This window comes from Euleptes europaea, chromosome 9 (genome assembly GCF_029931775.1).
Source record: "Euleptes europaea isolate rEulEur1 chromosome 9, rEulEur1.hap1, whole genome shotgun sequence".
In the NCBI taxonomy this organism is placed as follows: domain Eukaryota; kingdom Metazoa; phylum Chordata; class Lepidosauria; order Squamata; family Sphaerodactylidae; genus Euleptes; species Euleptes europaea.
Genome location: NC_079320.1, coordinates 41324472 through 41350826, shown reverse-complemented (window position 1 = coordinate 41350826; position 26355 = coordinate 41324472). Strand labels below are relative to the sequence as shown.

The following is a 26355-nucleotide window of genomic DNA, read 5'->3' as shown; positions in this document are numbered from 1 at the left end:
CTGTCTTGGGGCGAGGAACGCCCACTGATCCAGTTTTTCTCCTGCCTCCGCGGAGAGAGGACGTCCCAGCCTTAGCTGGGAATTAGCTGGGAATTAGCCTTGGAGCTTGAGACCTTTCCTATTCCCCTCTTCTCCAGGATTGTTATTTTCCTTCCCTCCCTCTGTTTTTTCTCGTCTGCGTCCCCCCCCCCGTTTTTCTTGCGCCCGCCCGGACCTTCGCGGCTTCGGCTGCATTGCTCCGGCGTTAGGGCTGAGTCGGCTGGGCTAGGGAAGCCAAGATGGCCGCCTCCACGTCCCGCTCCGAGGAAGTCGAACTTCTCTCGGACACTGATAGGGACGCAGCCCTTAAAGTGATTTCCACTGCTGGCCGCCCAGGCGGACCAGCAGCTCGGGAATCAGGGGGAGATATTCCACCCCTCCCCAAGCCCGATAATGGCGGCGGCGCCGCGGACGCGGCAGGGAAGAAGAAGGACAAAAAGAGCGGGAACAGAACGACCCGCCGCCGCCATCTTAAGAGGAGCGCTGCCTCGGCCTCTAAGGTCCTTGCCGGTCCCTCCTCCAGCAACCGATCAGATGCTGCTAAGGGTAAAGTACCCCCCCCTCGGCCGAGGGTGGGGCCCCTGATAATTCCCCATTGACTGAGGAACGAGTTCAAACCTTAATTAAAAACACCTTTGAGGATCATTTCCTCAAGCTTCAAGCCCTTGTACTGAAAGCACAGAAGGGAGAGTCTAACACCCTGACTGAGGGCCCCAGGGATTCTGATTCTGCCTCCCAATCACCCTCCCAATCTTCTACATCCTCTCAAGAGGATCCAGCCTGCACGCAACCTAACCCACAATGGCTAACTAAAGCTGCTCTTAAGGCTAAGTCCAAGAATGTTAACCTACCCATTAGGGATGATGATTCTGTGGCTAGCCGGGAGTGTATACCAGGGGACTTGGAGGAAGGAGAATTCATTTCAGATGAAGAACTCCCCTCCACTCAGGAACAGCAGCCTAGGCTTTTCCACCATGAGGACTACCAGTCTCTCCTGGCTAAGGCATTATTTGCTCTAGACCTCCTGAGCGAGCCTGAACCCTCTGAAGAGCCTCAATCTAAGGTAAAACGCAGGGGGTGTAAGGATTATTTTCCCCAGGGAGATTCACATATTATCAAGGTTGCTCTCCCTGTACCTTTTGAGAATCTTATAAGAACAGAATGGGACAAACCTCTTCACAATAAACAGTTTTCAGGCTCTGCCAAAAAACTTTACGACCTGGCTCCTTATGCAATGGAGTTGTTGGAGCTCCCCGTAGTGGACGCTGCGGTCACTGCACTCCAAACCTCTGATTTTTTCAGAGGATGTGGGAGGGTTTATCAAGGATATGCTAGACAGAAAGATGGATTTCCTTTCTAGAAAGGTCCACGAGGCATCCGCCCTTGCTATACAGGCCAACACCACCAGCGCACTGATGGCCCGAGCAACTAATGCTTGGACCAAGAAGTTAATCAAACTTTTACCCACTGCAGACAAGAGAGTTGCTGAAGGCTTATCCAGAGTTCTACAGGCCTCTGCCTTCATGGCGGATGCATCCTTGGATGCTCTTATCCTGGCCTCCAGAGCAATAGCCTCCAATACGGCTATACGCCGTGCTCTATGGCTCAGACCTTGGCAGGTGGACTATCGATCCAAGGCCATACTTTTAGCTCACCCCTTCAAAGGAGGTAAGCTCTTTGGCGAAAGGCTGGACAAGATGCTAGTCGATACCAAAGACAAAAACAGGTACATGCTGAAAAATCAGAGAAAGGACAACAGGCACTCTAATTACTCTCCAACATTCCGTTCCTCCCATACCCTCCCTAGGTTCAGACATGACCAGAGACGTTCCTCATGGTCCTCCCAGCGGGGTTCCTTTCGCAAATTCAATCGATTTGGAAGACCACCTCCCCCCCAGTCCTTCAAAGGAGACAAGTTCGACAAATTTGACAAGTTCCCCAGACCAAACAAACAATAATTTCTCGGTTATAGGCGGCAGGCTTCAGGGTTTTCTTCCTCATTGGACCTCTTCCCAGGCTGACTCCTGGGTAATACAATCCATTCAATCTGGCTATCTCATAGAATTTAAGTCTCTTCCTAGGGACAAGTTCCAATCCTCCCCAGTTTACAAAAATCCAGATAAACATAGAATTACCCTAAACGCCATATCACACCTTCTACACATAGGGGCAATTGAGGATGTACCCCTCCCTGAAAGGTCCACAGGCATATATTCTATATTTTTTACCGTCCCTAAGAGGAACGGCGACTGGAGAGCTATTCTCGACCTTAAATACCTAAACCGCTTTGTCCAGAAGAAGAAATTCCGAATGGAAACTCTACGGTCCATTCTTGAGGCCCTTCGCCCCGGCGCTCACATGTCTTCGATAGATTTAACGGAAGCATACCTTCATATCCCCATTCACCTCTCCCATAGGAGGTTCCTCCGCTTCAACTACATGGACTTACATCTTCAATTTAAGGCCTTACCTTTTGGTTTAGCTTCCGCACCACGTGTCTTTTCCAAAATATTAGTCACCATCATAGCATCTCTTCGAAGAGAAGGAATCCAATTACATCTGTACCTTGATGACATCTTAATTTGTGCTCCATCGGCCGCCCTAGCCTCTGACCACACTAACCGAGTAGTCAAATCTCTACAACTCCATGGGTTCATCATCAACAAATCCAAGAGTTCTTTGATCCCTTCTCAACGCATCCGGCATCTAGGAGCCATAATAGATTCCAACCTAAACAAAGTGTTTCTTCCCCAGGACAAGGCATCCAAGTTGGCCTTGACAGCGAAAACCTTGGCCAGAGCACCTCATCATCGGCTCATGACTCTTGCAAGATTCCTTGGTTCGATGATTTCCTGCATCAACTTGGGACCGTGGATCCGCTTCCGTTCCAGACCTCTTCAGAACGCTCTTCATCCCTTCCAGCTCCTCATCGCCCACAAAATAGACAAGCGAATCGACTTGACCATAGATACCAGAAACAGCCTCAAATGGTGGTCCAACCCCAACAATCTCACAGTGGGCCAACATTACATTCACCCACCGCCGATTCAAGTATTCACCTATGCCAGCCTCGTGGGTTGGGGAGCAACTGTATCGGGCACCTTCACACAGGGCATCTGGTCCCCCGCGGAATCCAAGTTGCATATCAATCTTCTCAAACTGAGGGCAATCCACTTGGCCCTTCTAAAGTTTCAGCCCTTACTACACCATCAACATGTCCTCATCAGGACGGACAATGTGGCCTCCAAGGCCCATATAAACAGACAAGGCGGCTCAAGATCAAGATCTCTGAACGAGGAAGCCATCGCCATCCTTTCATGGGCAGAAAAACATCTTCTCTCACTAAAAGCGGAACACATACAGGGGACCCTCAATTTCGAGGCGGATTGGCTGAGCCGCCAATCGATCATCGAAGGAGAATGGTCCTTGGATCCACAGATTTTTCAACAAGTAGCGGAGCTTTTCGGAGTTCCAGTCCTGGATCTGTTTGCCACAGCCCAGAACCGTCAGGTCCCTCGCTTCTTCTCAAGATTCTTCCACAGGGAAGCGGAGCAAGTAGACGCTCTTCTGTCCCCATGGCCAAAGGGCCTTCTCTACGGATTTCCACCTCTCCCCATCCTCCCAAGGGTGATACGGAAGATTCGCCAGGAGAAAGCGGACATCATCCTTATAGCCCCCAACTGGCCACGCCGGCCTTGGTTTCCAGCCTTGATGGAGCTATCAGTCCGTCCTCCATGGCATCTACCATCCATACAATCTCTCCTCAAACAGGGTCCCATGTACCATCCAGATCCGGGATGGTTCCATTTAACCGCCTGGAGATTGAAAGGAACAGGTTTATAGCTCTTGGCCTTTCCGAAGAAGTTATCTCCACAATCCTTCGGGCTAGGCGCCCTTCCACTAATAGAATCTACAATTACACCTGGAAGGCCTTTGCTAGATGGTGCGCCCGCAAACACGCTGACCCTACCTCCCCCTCCCTACCACAGCTTCTCCAATTTTTACAGGATGGAGTCCGCCAAAACCTTAGAGCTGCTACTCTTCGTAAACAAGTTGCGGCTATTGCATCAATCTGCCCTTCTATCGACGGAATTTCCATCTCTTCCCATCCACAGGTCAAGGCATTCATAAAGGGAGTAGAACAATCCACTCCTCCAGTGACGCATCGCTTCCCCACCTGGAGGCTCAATACAGTATTAACAGCACTCACTTCCAAACCGTTTGAGCCCTTGAAAGAAGTTCCTTTAAAGTTCCTTAGAATGAAGACTCTCTTTCTAACAGCCATCACGTCTGCCAGAAGAGTTTCGGAGCTGAAGGCCCTTTCCGTGCGCAGCGACTTATGTATTTTCCACAAAGACAGGGTCGTCCTCCGAACTGATCTTTCCTTTACTCCAAACGTTCGCTCTCGCTTTCATCAGACACAGGACATTAACCTTCCTTCATTCTGCCCTAATCCTTCCAATCCCAGAGAAGCAACCTGGCATACGCTCGACCTACGGCGAACCTTACATGTGTATATTTCCAGAACGGCCTCTTTTAGGAAAACTGAATTTCTCTTCATTTCCCTTAATGGTCCCAATAGAGGTCTCTCCATGTCTCGCCAATCCATTAGTTCAATCATTAGAGACTGCATTAAGGAAGCCTACTTAGCAGGTGGCATTCCGGTCCCACGTGGTATCACAGCTCACTCCTTACGTAGTACCTCCACCTCAGCTGCTTTCTTTAAACAGGCATCGGTTGAGGAGATTTGTAGGGCCGCCACATGGTCAAACTCTTCCACATTCATTAGGCACTACCGCATAAACACTCTAGCATCAGCAGAAGCGGCCTTTGGTAGACGCATTCTTCAGCATGTAGTGGAAGATGAGGACTCAGTTTCCCACCCAGATTAAGGGCTCTTGGACATCCCAATGCTTCAAGATGACCTTCCTTCAGAGCGGGAAAGGTACGTTGTTTACTCACCGAGAAGGTCCTTTCCGCTCTGAAGTAGAAGGTCATCTTGCCCACCTGGAGATGTAACTCATCTTCCAAGGGTGGCTATCTGTTCGTTAGCCCATTTTCCTTACCTTCCTGTATTCATACTTAAAGTTACATGAGTTATAGAAGTTTATGACATTCAGAAGACAGCATACAACCTGTCGTGTGTCTCTTCTGTTATCTTGTTTAATCGTTTCTTGTTTGATTGTCTCTTGTGAGCTCTTAGTAGTAAAACTGGATCAGTGGGCGTTCCTCGCCCCAAGACAGGAAGTTAGTTTAACTTTTGTCCTGCCTCTCCAAGCAATGGGAGCGAGAAGCACCCAATGCTTCAAGATGACCTTCTACTTCAGAGCGGAAAGGACCTTCTCGGTGAGTAAACAACGTACCTTTCTGCGTGCACAACAATTTTCACAGACATTGTCATGTGAGAGATTAGTTGTAGTTATATGGAGGGAGGAGAAATTAATAGAGGCAGGTGAGATTTTAATGCAGTAACAAGTGAAAAGTTAGGTCAAAACAGGACACCAAGCTTCCCCTAAGATATTTCAGTACTGGATGATAAAGAAGGACATTACAGCTTATGAAGAACTTAAAACAAGATCAACAAGATTGTACATGCTGTTCAGAGCACCACAATTTATGCTCTAGAATAGATTGTTTTATTCTACTCAGATATTATTTTACATATAAATGGTTCAAATATAGGAAGTGGATTTTTTGTCAGTCATGCACCAGTAACTAATCAATAGTTAAAAATATATTTTAAAAGGCAGTACATTCAAATACAAACTAAAGACAACATAGATAAAGAAATACAGTGATTTTGGTTAGAAAGTTAATAGCTGAAAAACCTGGCTACTGGTTAAATTAAACAGTAGCAGAGTAATGGGCAGACTTATTTTACCCCTCTCTCTAATATAAAGATCTACATGGGTGGGTGACCCACTGATAAGGTTATGATTATCTATTAACTCCACTCAGGCTAACATCTTTGTTTTAAATTGTAGGCTCTTGATTGCCTGCTGAAAAAAAAATAGCCAAGCAATTCTGTCAGATGCCTTTAAACCAGCGGTTCTCAACCTGTGGGTCGTGACCTCTTTGGGGGTCGAACGACCCTTTCACAGGGGTCTCCTAAGACCATCGGAAAACTCCCTCAGACCCCGCGCAGGGCTCTTCCCCCTCCCACCCCCCCTTCTCAGGCTCCCCAGACGAGGAAAGGGAGGAAGCCCCCTCAGTCAGCAACTCGTGCTCTCACTCTTTCCCCCTCCCGCCCCACCAGGCCCGAAACCCACCTCGCTATTGGCCACGGCGTGTCACGTGAGGCCAACGTTCCTCCCCCCCTTCCCTCCCTTGTGTCCCCTCCTGCGCAGTTGGCGGGAGCCGCGGTGGCTTCTTCCTCACGCAGCGTGGGGGACAGGAGGCTGCTCTGTGCTGGGGACGCCGGGGATGAGTTTCGCCCCCTGAGGCGGCTCAGACGGGCAAATTGGAGCCCTCAGATGGGCGTTTCCTCCCCCTCCCCAGGGTCTCTTGTCTGAGGGGGAGCCGTTGTGGGCTCCGTGAGAGAGGCTTAGGTCGGGCTCAGCTTTTGTGCTTAGTTTCTGCCTTCTCTTCCCTGCTGCGGTTTCTGCATTGAAAACTGCCTTTGGGGGTGGGGGGCGATGGCAGCATTCACAAAAAGGAACATTGCAACCCCTCAGGACATTCTGTTCAAAGTCTCGGTACTTCAGGAAGGAAGAGCAAAGCATGGCTCAGTGGTAGAGCATCTGCTTGGCATGCAGAAGGTCCCAGGTTCAATCCCTGGCATCTTCAGTTAAAACAGTGCTTCCCAAACCTTTTGCATCATGGAGCACTTTTCAGGAGAGAAATTAGTCATTAATTTTCACCTAGCAATGACAGTAGCATTTTTCTTTCCAGTCTCTTCACGGAGCACTAGGAGATGTTTCACGGAGCACCAAGTGCTCCATGGAGCACAGTTAGGAAACAGCTGAGTTAAAGGATCAGAATTTCGGTGATGTGAAAGGCCTTGACCTAAGACCCTGGAGAGCTCCTTCCAGTCTGAGTGGATAATACTGAGGATCTGATTCAGTAGAAGGCAGCTTTGTGCGTTTGCAAAACTTCCAAGGAGATAGATCGGGATGGGTCTTAGTCTGTCTGTAGCAGTAGAAAAGAGCAAGAATCTAGCACCTTAAAGACTAACAACATTTCTGGCAGGGTATATGGATTTTCGTGAGTCACAGCTCACCTTCTTCACGGCTCACTCCTTCCAAGGGCAGGGAGATTTTGATTGTGAATGAATTGGGGTTGGGTGTTTCTTTCCTACTGGTGTATTTTGTTTTTATTTACTGTATTGGCTTCTCCAATGATCCCAGGCGGAGCATATGGTTCCCCTGAATTGCTGAATGTTCATGAGCACAATTAGCTGCCTTACGCAAACCTAACGTAACATCTAAAATGTCTCCCTGTGTGATGAAAATACATCCTGCATATCAGATATTTACATTATGATTCATAACAGTAGCAAAATTACAGGTATGAAGTAGCAACGAAAATAATTTTATGGTTGGGGGTCGTCACAACATGAGGAACTGTATTAAAGGGTCGCGGCATTAGGAAGGTTGAGAACCACTGCTTTAAACCATCACAAAGAATAATAAGCCCCAAACTAGTCGCCGGGGTGACCATGAGGAAACGGCCATGCATAAATGGCCTAACAGACATTTCTGTAAAGTGGTATGGCTGGGAGTACATTCTTGTAAGACTTAAAAAGGAAACAGCTACAAGTGAAAAATGCTGGAGTTACCAGATTGGAATAGCCAACATCTGTATGATGGGGAAATTATGTCAGTCCTTTGGAAAGAAGTGGTAGGAATAATAACAGAAGTAACTGATAAAAATTAACATTAAAGTAGTTCTCTTAAATAATGACAGGAGATATACTTAAAAAGTAAAACAAAGTACCAGCAAGGAGCATGACAATTGAAGGTAAAATTTTTAAAGCGGGTCATTGCACTAGGAACCATGTACAGGAGAATGGCTTTGGAAAGTCTGGCAAATAATGCTAATGTGTAAAAAGTATGGCAGTTGCTTATTTGCACTTAGGAAAAGGGTACACAAATGGGGAAAATGGCAAAATTTATCATTTTTTGTGCTTGTACAAATTCATTTAGAGGGGAGCTTGTGTGAATAAATTCTATCAGTGCTATAAAGAGTACATATACAGTAGCAATATGTCTATCTGCATTGTAATGGAGAAAATACAGCCAATATTGTTAATTATTAATTTTTCTTTACGTTGCTCTTTTGTGTTTTGAAATGTGTGCTTATCTCTTTTCTTTTTAACCCACAAATCAGTGTTTTTAAACTGTGCTCTGTTAGTGAAAACTACAAAACTCTATATCATGGCTGACTTCATTCTGGTGTTTATACATCTTGCAGTGGAGGAGAAATAAATTCAAATGTTATCATTAACAAATGTTCAGGTGTTTATAGAAGGATATACAATGCAGTTATTCCCATGTAAACACTGAAACTGTGGCTAAGAAAAAAATTGTTCTGAGAGATGAGACAGCATCATAAGTCAGCAAGATCATTATCAGATACCTATCAGCTGTTTACGCAACAATAAAATAATTATGCATAGTATTTCCTTTCTGTAAATCTGGTATTAGAATTTGAAAGCGATAACATGAAGTGGTAAAAAGCTGAATACAAAATTAAGTTTATGGTGCAGATTAAACTGCCTGGGAATCGTACAATGCATGAAATATCACATTGCTTAGTACATATGGATCTGCCCTGGGGTATGCACTTTTGAAGTCAGATGCAGGAATTCAGACCAAGATCTCAACTGATCATTAACATTAGGGTGCCAATCTGGACTTGCACAATGGGCACCTTTTGAGTTCCCCTCTACATTTTAAGATGGAATCTGGGACCAAATTCAGAGGTTAGTCTGATACAAACCAATCCTGGATTTGGTGGGCAATGAAGCTAGAGAAGTGTGAGCTAATAAACTGAGAGGAAGAGGTAAACACGTCCTGACTTGGATAGCCCAGGCTAGCCGGATCTTGTCAGAGCTCGGAAGCTAAGCAGGGTTGGCCCTGGTTAGTACTTGGATGGGAGACCACCAAGGAAGTCCAGGGTCGCTGCTCAGAGGCAGGCAATGGCAAACCATCTCTGTTAATCTCTTGCCCTGAAAACCCTATGGGGTTGCCATAAATTGGCTATGACATGGTGACACTTTCTATTCCCATTCCAAAAAATAAATAAATATTGAATTCTCCTGCATCTCCTCCCTGCCTAGCCCACAGCCCCTGGTGCACCGCTGAGAGCTTACTAATGACTATGCAAAGATCTTCATGCGCTCCTACATGCAAAGATGGTGAATTCTAGGATGAGGATAAAGGTAAATTTCAAACAGAAGGCCGAGTTCAAAAAGCTTTAGGAATATATTGGTGCTGTTGCAGGGACAGGAGCCTAAATGTATATTTGTGTTTCATATCAAAAAGCATTAAATAATTAGTGTAATATATGAGAAGATTTAAATTGTAAGAATTCAAAAGGTAATCAGCACATTTCTGACTAACATCTCAGGTAATATTTAAGTCCAGCATATACTGTTCACCTTTTTTATAAAGAAAAAGAAAAAGCAGTATAGCCAGGTAGTCAAGACCCAAAGCCAATCCTTTGATCTTCACTTTCTACACTCAGCTGAACAATATGGGTTTTGTAACAGGTCCTTGATCATACACTGGTAAAATCTAGGTTCTGTATCATTTTCCTATTATACAGAAGTATGCTGTCTCATCATGTATAACTGAACAAAGGATCCAGTTGTACAGTAATGAACTTTGAAGACAGAGATGCAAACAACTTGTGATTTTATAAGGAAGCGGAAATCTTGCCATACTTCTTTACAGGACTATTTAAGGATCATGGCAGGTAGAACAGGTTTCAACATCAGTTTGTGTTTGTAAATAAGAGTGAAGGGGTTATCCAGCTTGGGCAAACACTTTAAAGGTATTTTAAGACAATTACAAATAGATTTTATACAAAATGTTTGCATAAAATATGCTGTGGCTGTTTAAAAAATAAGAGACCAGCTAGCATTAGAAATTATTTTTCTTTAGTTATAAAGTGGCTAATAAGTGGTAAGCAAATAATTCTTTTAAAAAATGAATGGTCTCCCTTAATGAAGGTGCTTACTTTATTAATCTGGAATATTCAGGGTTGTATAATTTTGTTTTTGTTTTATATTTTTCTCATATCTTGATCTGCTATTAAAGTTCCTTGAAAATGTAAGGAAAGTTTGGAACATACACTACACAAAGTCAGAACCAACATTTAAAATTAATACAGGAAACGTAAAAGGTAAAGGTCCCCTGTGCAAGCACCAGGTCATTCCTGACCCATGGGGTGACGTCACATCCTGACGTTTCCTAGGCAGACTTCGTTTACCGGGTGGTTTGCTAGTGCCTTCCCCAGCCATCTCCCCTTTACCCCCAGCAAGCTGGGTACTCATTTTACCGACCTTGGAAGGATGGAAGGCTGAGTCAACCTTGAGCCGGCTACCTGAAACCAACTTCCTTTGGGATCGAACTCAGGTCGTGATCAGAGCTTTTTGACTGCAGTACTGCAGCTTACCACTCTGCGCCACGTACATATATATATTAATACTCCAATCTCTCACAAAAATTGACTGCTCTTGTTTGGGTGCTCTAAGCTGACCAAATTCAGCTGAGATATAGAGGCGACAAGTGAGTGCTGTACTAAAACAATCTCAATTTGCGACCATCTCTTGTAGTGGTTTTTCAATTCAGCATTAGAGGCACAAAGATGAAGTCATCTTTTTAAGGATATTAGATAGTAACAAAACAAAAAAGCCTTTTATTCTTCTTGAACTTATTTCCGATACCCTGTTTTCTACAGCTTGTGCTAAAAATGCCACGGGTGGAATAAGTTCAGTTGAACTGTTTTACTGACATACAACATAATTGTTACATAATTGTTAATGGCATGGTCCAGTTTTGGAAGGAGCCAAGAGAGGAGACAGAATTCCGTTGTATTTCAGTTGAACAGTCTAATTGGTTTATGTGAAAACTGAAAACATTAATATTGCTCTGTGGAAAAGAAAACCAAGTGTCATTCTTGGATAGTTAGTCCGGAATCATAATACAATTCTGCAGCTCTGTTATTTTGCTGTATTTCTTTTGCTTGGTAGAAGTGTAAAAAGGAACAAGGAAAGGAGATACTTCCTTCTCCATCGGGAATGTAGCTTTAACTAAGCTAGTTATGTTTTGCCATTCAGATAAGAAGATATGTTAGAGGCCTCTGTTCTCCTCCAGTTATTAGGGGGTTCCGCCTCAAAGATTGTTTAGGTCCACATAGCAAGAATGGATTATCGTTCAGAGACAAGTGATTAAATCCTTGTAATAACTGAGGCATGACTACTAGTGTCATGTTCTTAAGGCCTCTAGTCATGTCTTTTGTGGTCTCCTAATTAATGTATTTAATGTGCCGTACATGGTAAGAGTAAATGTATTTAATTAAAATACTGATGATGTTATAGAGTTTCTCTGGTACTACTCACATACTTTTCTGTGCATTACATAGACTCCGTGATTTGCACAATTTGTGCTAAAACCATTAAGTGCTGCTGTTGTCTGGCCTCCACTTTTGTCTGGGCTGTTTGCTTAGGAATTATGCATGTCTCACTGAAAGAAATGGATGGTAAACAGGGGCTATGTTGTGAAGGACTGCATCCACTTATTGACACATAATGTATTCAGTATTCAAGAACCAGTTTTTTTCTGCACATTATCTCTTCCACAGAAGCAAGTTCACATGCTTAGAAGGAAGACATGCTCCTTATTAGTATTCAGTTGTCTTTTTTAAAGTTCTGTCTTAAAAATGCACTGAGTGATCTGGCTCCCACATAGGGTTGCCAACCTCCAGGTGGTGGCTGGAGATATCCAGCTATTACAACTGATCTCCAGGCGACAGAGATCAGTTCACCTGGAGAAAATGGCCGCTTTGGAAGGTGGAGTCTATGGCATCATACTCCCTCCCATCCCCAAACCCCACCCTCCTCAGGGTCCACCCCTCAAATCTCCAGGTATTTCCCAGCCCAGAGCTGGCAACTCTACTCCCACAGCAGCTGGGAGAACACTTAAATGACACTTCTGTCTGGAGTCACGCAAGAAACTTGGCAGTCTGTAGACACAGTAAAAAGGTAAAGGTCCCCTGTGCAAGCACCAGGTCATTCCTGACCCATGGGGTGACGTCACATCCCGACATTTACTAGGCAGACTTTGTTTTACGGGGTGGTTTGCCAGTGCCTTCCCCAGTCATCTTCTCTTTACCCCCAGCAAGCTGGGCACTCATTTGACCGACCTCGGAAGGTTGGAACACTGAGTCAACCTTGAGCCGGCTACCTGAAACCCACTTCCATCGGGATCAAACTCAGGTCGTGAGCAGAGCTTGGACTGCAGTACTGCAGCTTACCACGCTGTGCCATGGGGCTCTTTCCGCAGACACAGTACAAGTAGTTAATTTTAAAAGGTGGCATTCTTTTTAATTAGGGATGCCAATGGTAGAAAAAATTAGTTAAGGGAGAAGTCCTGTGAATCTTTTTTGTAATCCCGTTCAATGTGTAGTTTCGTTTTCTGGCTTGGGTTATTTTATCTGCAGGTACTTTTATGTACCACAACTACTCTCTGCTTGTGTCATTATGTGGTCTGGATTGTATATATCTGTAAGGGGAGCTGGGGGTCTTTGGAACATAATTATATTGGGGTTTTTAAAGTTTTAAACTTGATAGTTCATCTGCATACACTTCTTCACAGTTAATGGTAGTACAGATTTTGGGAGTGGTTACCACTGGAAGACTGTTCGAAGAGTGAGATCAGGATCTGGCTCTGTGCCTACATATATTTATATAAATATATTTATTCTAAGATGTATTTATGGCATGGATCTTAATTGCCGAGGATGCACAAACAAAAATATGTTCAGCATAAATACCTCTCAGCATATGTGCATAGCAACAGAAACATGGGCATATTTATATCCCAACAGCTGTTAGCTGCAATTTACAATATGGGTTACAAACTGCTTATCATCAGTGTTTGACAGTAACAATGCATGTAACCTGTATCCAGCCCCACATTTAAGAAAAATTAAATATTTGCTTAGGGGGGCAGCCGTTTCCAGTGATTGTTCCCTCCCAGTGCAGCACACTTAACTCCCCTCCCCAATTTTGTTTCTCAGGGTCAGTAGATCCTCAGGAACAGAATAGTCTACAGTGGAAGGGCTACTGGCAGAAGCCTCCATCTCCTCTTAAGAAAACTTAGGTACACTTAAGCGTATGGAATATGGGCGAATATATGTCTGTGCCATGAAAAAAATGAAGTCTTCATTCTACAGTTGACAAAAAGACATTCATTCTACAGTTGACAAAATGACAGAATGCTAAATCTTGCTGACTGGACTCACGTTGAAGTAGGCAAACATCCAGTGAAATAACCTAGAAGTAATTTCTCACTTAAGTTGATACTAGCATTGTGAAAATAATAACTCCACACAGACAAATAACTTTTATTTTGGCATGACATTACAACATCAATCACAGGTATGCTGGTAAAGTGTGATGTCTGCAGTTAGACATTAGGTAATTGCTTTTAGTCCTTCAAAATATGATGAATCTTTGGTGAATGTAAAGAGCATTTTCTTTTTCCTCATTAGTGAGAAAATTTGACTGCCAGAAGCTGCTCATATTTTGACCTGTAATGATTGCAGTGCCTGGAAGAACCCCCCCCCCCATTTTAAAAGTGGTATAGTAAGAGAAAGAGAGAGCAGGGGAAACTGTTCCTAGAAATGTGTCCCTTTTCCCTTTCCCTCCACAGCTGTTTCTCTTTATTGACCAGGCAGATAGTTCTGCAAGATCCTGAATTATTCTGACACCACTCCAAGAAAGGAGAGGGTTAACCCTGGAGAGCCGCTGCCGGTCTGAGTAGACAATACTGACTTTGATGGACCAAGGGTCTGATTCCGTATAAGGCAGCTTCATGTGTTCAATACTCCACAGAGGAGGGTTAGAACATAAGAAAATCCATGCTGAATGAGACCAAGGCCCATCAAATCCAGCAGTCTGTTCACACAATGGCCAGACAGGTGCCTCTAGGAAGCCCAAAGACAAAACAACTACAGAGAACCTCTTCCTTCCATTCATCCTAAGTATCCCTGATAATAACAATAATAGTAATAATACAATGACATGGAACAGCCCTGCTGATCTGTGAGCCCCACTCCACCTCGTCCCTTTGAAGTGTCTAGGCACTAGCAGTTTTTCTGAGTCTCCACTAGGGTTGCCAGGTCCCTCTTCACCACCAGTGGGAAGTTTTGGGGGCAGAGTCTGAGAAGGGTGGGGTTTGGGAGGGGAGGGATTTCAATGCCATAGAGTCCAATTGCCAAAGCAGCCATTTTCTCCAGGTGAACAGATCTCTATTGGCTGGAGATCAGTTGTAATAGCAGGAGAGCTAGTACCTGGAGGTTGGCAACCCTAGGCTCCACCCAGTGACAGGCCGCTGTCCTGGCTCACCCAACTCTTGGAGGGATTCTCTTGTACTTCTGGTCAATTTCAGAATTTCCTGCAAATAGGGCCAGCACTGCCAGTTTCCCTTCTGTGTTGCCAATTAAAGGCTCTGGCTAGTGCCTACATCTTTGAATGGTGGAGTTCAAATTAATACAGAAAACAATTACCAGCATTTTAAATAGTTTTTAAAAATGTTAAAAAGAAAAAGTCCACACAAATCTTCTGTCCCACAACTCCCACAAATCTTCTGTCCCACAACTCCCACAAAGTTATGACGATCTAAACACTTCCCATTACCTTGGAGACTTTGTCTGGGCAGCCAGCCCTTTGCGTCACATGGCAGTGGTGGCCATGAAGATGGAGCCCATGTGAGAAGGTTGTTTCCTCCAGATGGAATCCATTCCAAGGGATGTTATTTCTTCTTTCTGCCTATCCCTTTGTGATACAAATCCTTTTTTTCCTGGGGTTGCCAAGAAGATCTTATCTAGCCTCCTGCATCCCAAATCTCTGCATCTAGCCTTCTGCAACCCAGATCTCTGCATCTAGCCTCCTGCACGCAAAATCTCTGTTACCAAATCTCTGTTACCTTCTGGGTGTGAGATTCCAGCCAAGGAATCTCCAGGCAGGAGGTCTGTTTGCAGGGCTGTTTTCAGCTACAAACCTTTGATTGCTAGGTACAGGTCAGAGTCATTGACAATATGGGTGATAACTGGGAGCTATTGAGTTCACCCTTCCTGCCTGTCTTCTTCTAACAAAAAAATTTTTTTAGAACAAACTGAGGGGTTTTTGCAAAAAGTGCAAACTTCTAAATAAAATTAATTTCTCCACATATAATAATAAATGTTTTTGCAAGCAGTGTATTAGTATGGCAAATCCACTCATTTCAAGGGAATGGATCCCAGAATGATCATCAATGAAAGAAAGATTTTAAGAGATTTGGGGGTTGCTATATTATTTTTGGTTTTAACTGAAATTGTTTTTAGTTGTAATTGTATGCCGCCTTGAACCATGAGAAAAGGAGGGTTATAAATATTTTAATGAATAAACTAACAAAAAGGGGCTCTCTAAAAATACAGGTGTATCAGAAAAGAATCTTCAATATTCTACTTCCTCAGACCATGCTAATTAATGTACCAAAAGCTCCTAAATTAGTGCTACTTTCAGTCAGTCTTGTGACACTAAACAATGGGATGACTACTTAAGCCCATTTTAACTATGACCTTTTCCCTGACCAGATTTGTAAGACTTTAGGGTGCTTTCCATTAAAGGATAAGGTCAGTTTTTCACTTTGGGGAATTGAGGATGATTAAACCTTTAAAATACTGTGTGTATAGTAAATAAAGGGCTGTATTTTGGCTACATTTCTGTTAATTGTGAAAATCATTTTTTTAAAAAAAGATAAATTCTTTCTGTTCTGTTGATTAGCATTATCTTATCATTTTTTGATTTAAAAGGGATTATCCTAAAATCATTGCCCTATTCACTTCTAGGGTGGATACACATTTTTGTTTTGTTTTTATTTGCAATTATTTTCTTGAAATTGCTACAGTATCTGTTAATACATTAAATTAATTCTTCCCATAAAAAGGTAAAGGTCCCCTGTGCAAGCACTGGGTCATTCCTGACCCATGGGGTGATGTCACATCCCGACGTTTTCTAGGCAGACTTTGCGGGGTAGTTTGCCAGTGCCTTCCCCAGTCATCTTCCCTTTACCCCCAAGCAAGCTGGGTACTCATTTGACCGACTTCGGAAGAATGGAAGGCTGAGTCAACCTTGAGCCGGTTACCTGAAACCGACTTCCATCGAGATCGAACTCAGGTCGTGAGCAGAGCTTTTGACTGCAGTATTGCAGTTTACCACACTGCGCCACGGGGCTTATAATTCTTCCCATAAACATATTAAAAATCTAAGATGCTCATGGAATTATGAGTAGATGCCTAATGTCTCATATCTTACCTGCTGATTTGCAGTCTTTTAATATGTAAATACATGCATTCTCAGTAATTTAACAAATATGTAATTCATGCTTTGCTTTTGCAGATGCAACATTTGTCACCTATAGGGCTCAGTGCCTATTAACCTGATGGGTTACATTGTTGTTGTTGTTTTGAAACTGTTTCCTCTAATGACTATATTCATTTACTGTTATTTATTATTTATGTTGTATGGCTATATGTTATATGGAAATAGTTGTGTTATATGGAAATAGTTGTGTGGAGTGGCAGGATATAAACATTGAAAGTACAATAAGGGTAAAACCCAACAGTTAATCAGACACATTTGTGTAGTGGCAAACCATAGTTTGCTGTTATGTCTCAGTTTAACTCTATGTAGTTTTACATACGTTTAAAAAACAACAACTGAGGAACCCAATATGAATGTATATGCGCATGCACACGCACATGCATACACACTGGGTGGGAACCAACCAGCTTTTCAGCTGTTCGATGGGTTCCCTTTGACCACCAAAAGGTCTATGCTGGGGAACCATGGACAAAAGCCATGTGGGTTGGAGGCTGTAATAAGAAGGGAATTGAGCAAGACAGAGTGAAAAAGCCTGGCTGGATCCAACTTGCAAAATTGCTGGCACTAAGAAAAACTATTAGCAGTAAAGTACAGGAATTTTAAGACGCTGAACAAATGTTTTTAACCTGCAGGTTGTATTCAGATTATAGCATTTAGGATATCATAGACATCAGAATATTTTGACAAGGAAAGTATCTATATCAGTAATAAGAAAGGAAGCAAAATGTTTTTTTTGGAGGGAGGGGGAATCATAGCTAAGGAAGCAGTATAAGCTATCTTCGGAATATGAAGGAATCTGTATGGAAACCTGACAGTATATCCTATCATGTCCAAAGTACAAAGTGGGGTTTTTTCCTCTTCATAGTGATCTGCCGGTCTGTAAAAAATTTTGGTCATTAAAAGATAAATCTGAAATACCAATGACGTCAAATCCTCACCGGTCTTCAGTTCCTGCACTGTATCATGAGGAATATGAATGATCAGCTAACGAGTCCTTATTGGAAAGTTATATACTTGCATAGATTCCTGGAATTCACCCCTCGTATAAGAAGTGCCTGACAGCTGTACTTTCTCTCGTTTTATGTACTGTATCCAGAACCTTCTTTTTACTTTGGTGACACGGAATATCATGTGGCTGAGAGTGCTGGTTATGTGGAAGTTCGTGTTTGGAGAACTGGTACAGACTTAACCAAAGCAGCCACTGTCACAGTGCGTTCCAGGAAAACAGAGCCAATATCGGCAGAAGGTGAATTATTCAAGTAGCACTCCTGATACACTCTATATGTCAGCTCTTACCCTTGTACCCTTTGCAGAGGCCATTTTAAAATCCATACCAACTCTTGACTCACATTTGGATTGTGCATTTGATCTGAAAGTTCATATTATACAGTTTTGCAGAAGGCAAAAATGGACACCAATTTTCAATCAATACTCCTTGAAACATTCCCCTATCCATGAGACTCTACAGCATGTGACACCCTGTGAAAACCCATAGGAGGAGAGAAGGGGGAAATTTCTCTTACTCTGAAGGCAGGGGTTAGTTTTGGCTGCTTCCTGTGATACCCCACTCTCTATCTTCCCTCTCAGTTTTAGATTTAGTGTTGAAGCTCTCCCTTTGTTGTTGTTGTTTTCCCCCTAAAGGTATCTTGATTTAACTTCAACAATTACTACCTGTCAGTTTGTGAGCTTCTTGCCTAAACTGCTATAGTGAGGAGCTGGGAGAAGGAATGGGAAAATACAGAGATGAAAAAAAGTTGGGATGGAGTGGACTGATTTATAGAGTTGCCAGCTCTAGTTTTGAGAAATTTCTGGAGATTTGAGGGGTGAAGACTTGGGAGGATGGGGTGTGGGGAGGGCGCTCAGCAGATTTTCTCCAGAGGAACTGATCCCTATAACATCGGAGATTTAATCTTAGTGTGACACTGTTCAGAGCCAAATTGGCTGTATGAGCAGTATCATTAAAGTAAAGCATAACATTGGAGATCAGTTGTAATTCCTGGAGATCTCCAGGCCCCACCTGTATGTTGGCAACCCTAGGACTGAATGTTGTGGATGTGTAAACAAGATAAGAAGGTTGAAAGGAAGTGTTGAATAAGCAGCAATCCAAGGCAAGAGTGGGAGGAAGAAAAGAGTGGTGAATTTAGGATTAACTTTTCAGAAATTATTATGGATTTTTGCATGTCTAGGTTCTGACAGGATGCTATTTTAGGACATTTACACTAATCAAAAAGATTAATGAGCTATCAAATAAAAATACAATACATTTTTTTACAATGTTATACAATGTTATATGCCAATTTCCAAGAAAAATACCTAACAAAGGAGAAGGGGGCTCTGATTTAAGAGGAGTATAGTGCTATATATTTGTGGAAATATTTTAGAATTTCATCAGGTGCATTACAGCTATAATTTTGGTACTGTTGGCAGTTCCTGACCATTAATGCTTATTTTAGGTATTTGCCATTCAGTTTTTTTTAATAAAACATGAATTCTGTGACACACATTCAAAGCAAATTATACTGAGATGAAAAGAAGGTACATACTGATATTGTGAACATGTCCCACAAATAATTGAATAGCCTCTCTTTTTTGTATAGCTGGAGTCGATTATGTTGGCATCAGCCAAAACCTTGATTTTGCTCCTGGTGTAAATATGCAGACCTTCCGTGTCACCATCTTGGATGATTTAGGACAGCCTGTCCTTGAGGGTCCAGAAAAGTTTGAACTTGTTCTCCGGATGCCCATGAATGCTGTGCTTGGGGAGCCAAGCAAAACTACCATCTTCATCAACGATACCATCTCTGATAGTAAGTGTTTACAGGAAGATTTTAATTTCTATTAATTTAATGTGTTTGGAGTGCCAAAAGAAACAAATCAGTGGGTTATTGATCAAGCCTGAACTGACCCTAGAAGCTAAAATGATTAAACTGAGGATATCGTATTTTGGTCACATTATGAGAAGACAAGAGTCACTGGAAAAGACAATCATGCTAGGAAAAGTTGAGGGCAGCAGGAAAACGGGAAGATCCAACAAGACATTGATTTACTAAATAAAGGAAGCCACAGCCCTCAATTTGCAAGATCTAAGCAAGGCTGTCAAAAGATAGAACGTTTTGGAGGACATTGGCCAACTTTTCATGGACAATTTTGATGCTCTCTTGCCACAGAGCAAAAAAAAAAGTTTTATAATTTATTTTCATGGCCGCGATTTATCCCCTTCAATCTCGATGTAGTTTTGGTTTTTCATGGGAACAAAAACGCTGTATTCCAGCAAGCTCATTGTTTTTCTTCCACCCTCGCTCTGTTCTGCTTATGGAACAGTCAGATTCCAATGTGGGGGGGGGGGGGGCAAGGCAGCGCTTTCCTCAAAGCTTCCCTCTATTTTCTATAAGTGTGGAACCCATTGCCCTTTAATGACGGGCAGGATGGGGGGAGGGGCAGGAATTGCATCCATGTGCCCAGAGAAGTATTTAGCTGAAAGTGGGAATGGAGCAGCTCCAACCTGTGCCGATTCAAGAGGGAGTGCCTTGGATTTCCCGCTCTCTAGATGCACATTTTCCCCATCCAAATTCTCAAAACTCTGCCTGGGGGCTGATTGTTGAGTTTTGAGAATTTGGATGGGGAAAAGGTGCATCAATAGAGCGGCAAATCCAAGGCAAAACCTCCCATGCATAAATGGCCACTGTAAACCTCTTGCATTAAAGCAATTTCCCAGAGTATGTCCCCCCCCCATATACAAAAAAAAAGCACCAGTCCCTCTGGTTTCCTTATATAATTTTTCTATTTACCACGCTCCCATGCATAAATGGCCAAACACTCTCCCTTGCCTTCCCTTCGCAGCATGCCGATCCACACACATTGCTCTCCCCCTTTTCCAAGATTTCCATAGTTCCTTTGTTCGTTTCTTTTACCAGGTTGGGGATGCACAGGATGCATGGGGGGGGAGGGGGAGAGGAAAGAAGGCCCCTGGCTTGCACGCTGGCCCCGATCCAGCCCCAGTTCATCGTGAGAGAGAGCAGAGAGGGCTCGTGGCTGGCGTGCTGGCCCCGATCCGACCCCAGTGCATCGAGAGAGAGAGGAGGGAGACCCAGAGCAGACTGGCCGCCCCTCTTCAGAAGGGTGATGGGAGGGAGTTTTGCCTTGGGTTTTGCGCTCTCAGGATGCACATTTTTCCCATCTGAATTCTCAAAAATCCCCCCTCCCCACTGGAGTAGGGAGGCCAACAGCCCCTTCCCTTGAACAACACCCCCCCCCGCGGGTCCAGCTGCCCTAGACTGAGCTGCCCCCACCCCCCTGGAGCGCGAGGCACACATGGCGTGGCCCCACCAGCCTCCCCCGGAGCCGTCCGTCTTGTGTCCCCCTGGGCTTGGAGGTGTGGGCCTGGCTCCAAGGCCCATCCTGGGAGAGGGGTGGGGAAGGCGTGCCGCCTGCCGCCCTCCTGCCTCCGGGACGGAGGGAGGGAGAGAAGTGCCACGACTCCACGCAAGCAGGCAGGCAGCAAAAGGAGCGGTATTCTTGTCCAAGCGCAAAACTCCCCCAGCCAATCGCAGTTCACAGGGGAGGAGAAATTAGCCGGCGTGGGCGGGGAAAATTGATTCAAAGTTCAAACCAGGGGAAATTTTTCATGGAGCCCTGCGCTCGGCAAAATCAAAGACCGCACCAACACAGGTTTGAGAAGACGCAGGGATGACACAATTTTTTTGGCCAAATCCAAAGCTGTCATGAAAAATCAAAAATTAGCAGCGCGGTAAAACAGACATGAAACCGCCGCAAATCTCTGTGAAAAAAACCCCATTGATTCATACGGTTGCCATGATTCGTTCTTAGGATTTCTATGGAGGTGTTGTTGGTTTGTATCGTTTTGTTTTTCATTTTTTGGTTTTGAGCTGTGTGGTGTCCGCTGAGTCTAATTGTAGGATACAATCAGTAATTCCATATGAATCTGCAATGCCATCTTGAACCATAATAGGGAGAGTTTAGCTCCAGGGAAGTTTAGTATTTAGCTAAGGCTCCTAATGAGTTGAGTTCCTGATTACTCATGTCAGCAGTTTTTGAAAACTTTAAGGGACTTTTCACATAATTTTCAGGACAGTATATTCTCTGTGCTTTTCAAGTTGTCCCATCCAACCTAGATGTATGTCTTCATTCAAGGTTGTACTTTTATAGTTGTTTTAGGTGTAGAAAGGCAGTGGGGTATATTCAACCATCTGCAGATTTCATGGAGCAAGACTTTTGGTTGTGTACACTGCACTATGATTAGATAACTATTATATTCAGTGGAAAGGGTCTGACTTTAAAAAAAATGTGTAGATCTAAACCTTTTCCCTTCTCTGAGACATTTTGACAGGGAAAAAGTTTACGTTCCATATTTTTACTTCTGAATTAGCACTTCTTTCCATATAGACACCACAGTGGGCTATTCTGCAACTGTAGATATGAACTCAAATACTAATTTTTCCATTCAAAATGTAAGGCAGAAGTAATGTGTCTTACTATGGAATCGGTGAATAAAATTACTGAATCTGAGTGAAATCAACATTATAGTAAAATGTTTCGGCTATTAAGGTGTTTTTATTTTGTTTTTCATTTTTTGTAGTACCAAAAGTCCAATTTAAGGAACCTTTGTATACAGTGAATGAAAAAGATGGGCAGCTAATGGCTATAATTTATCGTAGTGGTGATGTTAACCATAAATCTACAGTCCGCTGCTACACTCGACAAGGTTCTGCACAGGTCATGATGGACTACGAGGAGAGACCAAACACCGATGGCTCTATAGTGGTTTTCCTCCCAGGTGAGATAATCCACTTTTTAAAAAGGAGTTTCTCAAGCAAGCATGTTTTTATATTCTCAGAAATTGTTACGAAAGGATGCCTTTTGATTTATAATTGAGTGCCTGAGAATCTTTGGGTGGCACTACAGTACACATTTTTAAAAAAAATGCAACAGCAACACTAACAAAGGGGGTCAGTACTTAATATCTATGGTTTTATTTTCAGTTCATTTATTCACTCATGCATCATTATCATTAATTTTATCTTTAAAGCATATAAAAAGGCAGGCCAGATAATTTTAATGAATTGCCCTGTGCATACCATAATAGTAAGGAGTGCTTGCCTAAAAGAGGTGGGCACAGAGCCAGACGCTAACTTTAAAGACATTTTCCAGACAGCATCTATCAGTCTTACTTTGATTCACCACATTTTATAGATTTTAATATATGAAGCTGCCTTACAGCCCATTCCTGAGCCGAAAGGACGAAAGTCCTTAGGTGGCCAGGAAGGGGCTGCACCGGCGTCCGTGCCACTTACTGTGCCCAGGGTGGCACAGATGCCAGCAGGGGGGCCCGCACACCATCCTCCCAGCACTGCCACAGCAGCGCCACCTAGGGACACTGGCACAGCCTCACGCAGGCATCCAGACAGCGCACTTCTGTGCGCCGTCCTCCCAGGGACGTTCCTGCGCTGAGCCAGGGGAGGCCTGGACCAGAAGCACCCCCTTTGCCCTTACCTGGAGATACACCACCTTTTTAGGTGACGTATCCCTGTGCAACCCAATGGAGCGGTTCCACGGGTTTTACAGGTAAGGGCAAGGTTTCGGCTTCAGTGGGGGGTGCGAAACCTCCTTTGGAGGCAGCGCAGCCCTCCTCCACAGGAAAGGGCTGCCCTAATGTCAGCAGAAAATACATAAACAATTTTTTTCTAAGCTTTATTAAGCCCATATGTTTGCCTCTATAAGTGGTAGTGTGCATGTTTGAAACTGATTTTAGAAATGTGATTTTGGGTATCGTGTTCATGGAAATAACAGAGTTTTAGTTTGTTATGCTACTGCACCAGTTCTGATGTATGTTTTGCAAATAGGAGGTTTGTTGGAAAATCCCCCTTTCCATACATGGCTCCATTGTGCAGACTTTTTGATCCAAAGTCTGGCATCATTGTTCAGAACTGAATATGTTGATATTTGGGTACTGACTCATCTGCAGTCCCACACACCGCACCACACTACACCCTAAAGCTTACATACTCCCGTAGGTTCCCTCATCATAAAATTTCTTGTTACAGTCTTGAAGGGATAATGTTGTTTCCTTCATTCATCATCTTGAAAACCCTAAACTATTCAACCCTCTGTAATACCTAACATTCTAACTATACTATACTGATGGGAGGGGAACATTTTGCCCTTTCCCCCCTCCTCACTATAGCTCCCCCCATCCTGCATGGCTATTAGTCTGTGCATGTCCCCAATACTCTAGAGTTCAGAAAGGACTGCTTTATCCATCAGCAATTTCAGCTTACAGATCAGTAACCAGCCTAACCACTATACATGAGTATGTTCGAAAGAAATAGAGTACAAATTACTTATTAAACACAAATGTAACAGCCAGTACATAAAAGCCAAAGCATTAAGAAAAATTAGCATGTAAATGTGCAGGTTTGCAATCTGGTTTAGGTGAGGATGTTTCTTTTTGGAAGATCAACACCCCCCCCCCCCCAAAAAAAAACAAGTTTAATAAATGTTAACATCTTATTTAATTTTCCACATTTATGCTTTGAGATCATCATACACACACAGTGTACCAAATCAGAAGGAATGTATAGGTGTAGTTTCCCAAAATTAGATTATTCCATCCATAATCTAGCAACCCCAGGTCTACGTTCACTATTAACAGTTTCATTGTGTATTGAATTTGTAATTTGGATGCTGGAATTAAATTGTAGGTGTTACCAAACATTTTTTTCAGCTGTTGTTTTTTGCCTATGGCAGGAGAGATTGAAAAGCCTTGTATGGTGATCCTAGAAGATGACGCCATCTATGAAGAGGAGGAAGAGTTTAGGCTAGTGCTTGGAACACCAAAAAGCACTTCTATATTTGGCGCCTCCATTGGGGAGCAAAAAGAAACTCTGGTGAAGATTAAAGATGAAGAAGACAGTAAGTTTACAAGACACTTTGGCATTCTTTCCATTGTGGAAATAGCATTAGTTTGTTTGCTCCAGTATCCTACACCCAAGGTCGCTTTTAGTAGCCTTTTATTATTTACACATTAAAAAAGAAGAAAGTCAATAGCACAATCTTTTTAAAAAAAAAAAAAAGAAGGAAATTTTCTGTCTTCTAAGCAAGCAACTGGTTCCTTCTTCTCCAGCTCCTTGCCTTTTAAACCTTTTCCCTTTCCTTGTGTTTTATAGCACTGTGTTGTGCAACTAAAGATTTTAACAGTAGAAAAGTGAAACTAGTTGAAATCAACAGGCATTCTTAAAACAGCATACATGTTTGTTGTAGTATTTCTGTTTCTTAGTACCTCTTTGTACAGCTTATTCGCCTAAGGTTAGCTTTAGTTTGTTTTTAATTTGGTTTTAATTGTCAGATTTTGTGTATATATTTTGCATTGCACTTCAGTAGGTTGCATCTAGTGCCTTGAATGATGGATTGCAAGCTTTTGACCGGGTCATGGCTTATATACAATAGACAGAAAAGTTAATAAGTTATTGATTTCTTAATTAAGAAAGCACTTTAATTTTTGAATTAAAAAACATAATACTGAATACTCCCTGTCTGAAATTCCCTGAATAATTCCTTAGACTTTTACATGAAACAAAGGCAAGGAACTACTTTATTGTCAAAGAGGAGAGAGTGACTTTTGGGTTCTCTTGCAGAACCGGTGATTAAGTTCTCTGAAATCAAATACAACATTCAAGAACCTCAAGAGGCTGGAGAGATTGCAGTGGTAAAGATTCCTGTCTTACGTCTGGGGGATAGTTCCAAGGTTTCTATTGTGAGAATTCATACTAAAGATGGTTCAGCTGTCTCTGGAGAAGACTATAATCCAATGTCTGAAGGTAAGACAATCCTGTGAATTTTAGGGAAACAGTGGAAAATACTAGTGTCTGGCATAATAAAATTAGATTGGGAACAATTGCTTTGTGCTACTGCTACCAACTGTAGAAGCAAAATCTTGGATGCTGACATAACAATTTTACAGTGTCATGACTTGAACTTATAAGTTTCATATTCATCCATTTTTTAAAAAGAAAGTGCAGTTTGTCTCAACCATATAAGGTCAACAACATGCAAGGTAAAAGTACCACGTTTTATTTTACTGTATTTTTTATGTTTCTGAATTTGCCTTTCTGCCCATTAGGTCCCAATGGTAAGTTTGGCACCAAGTGTAAGAAGCTGAGCCTGTTGCCCTTTGAATTCCAGCTGAAGTCTCCTATTGATGGAGAAAAAAAGTTTTCATTTTTTTTAAACAAAGCCTACTCTATTTCAGATATTGAATTCAAAGAAGGAGAAAAAGAGCACTTTGTTGAAGTTGAAGTTTTATATGATGGAGTGAGAGAAATGAGAGAAGCATTTACAGTACACCTGAAACCTGATGAAAATATGGTAGCTGAGACACAGGTAAGAACTGGTACTTTCTGTTAACTGTGGATTCAGATAGAATCCAAAAACAAAAACTGCCTAATACCATTTATTTTTGGATCTGCCTAAAATAGGTCCAGTGTGACCATTGGCCTTGTCACCATGTGTTTATCTAAAAATCTGTGGTTGCCCAAATTGTACACACGATCAGAGACCTGCACAAAGCAAGGTTCTGAGACACAAGCCTACGTATGTAACGCTGTATCCTCTTGGGCTCTGACCAGGTGAATTTCTGGAAGTCGGGCAATGAGGTCAGCAAACACTTCCCATCCATGCGTTCATATTCCCAAATAAGTTCTATATGT

The 26355-nt window shown here is 42.9% G+C and overlaps 1 protein-coding gene across 1 annotated transcript in view; it reads left to right on the top strand.

The window, feature by feature from the left end:
* The window catches only part of FREM3 (FRAS1 related extracellular matrix 3), a 99890-nt gene that overhangs the window by 48864 nt on the left and 24671 nt on the right, over window positions 1–26355 (top strand). Inside the window, exons 6-11 of the mRNA XM_056855606.1 lie at window positions 17730–17879; window positions 19231–19440; window positions 22230–22427; window positions 24398–24562; window positions 25285–25467; window positions 25899–26029. Coding sequence (XP_056711584.1) covers window positions 17730–17879; window positions 19231–19440; window positions 22230–22427; window positions 24398–24562; window positions 25285–25467; window positions 25899–26029 — 1037 coding nt within the window. The remainder of the gene's footprint in view (window positions 1–17729; window positions 17880–19230; window positions 19441–22229; window positions 22428–24397; window positions 24563–25284; window positions 25468–25898; window positions 26030–26355) is intronic.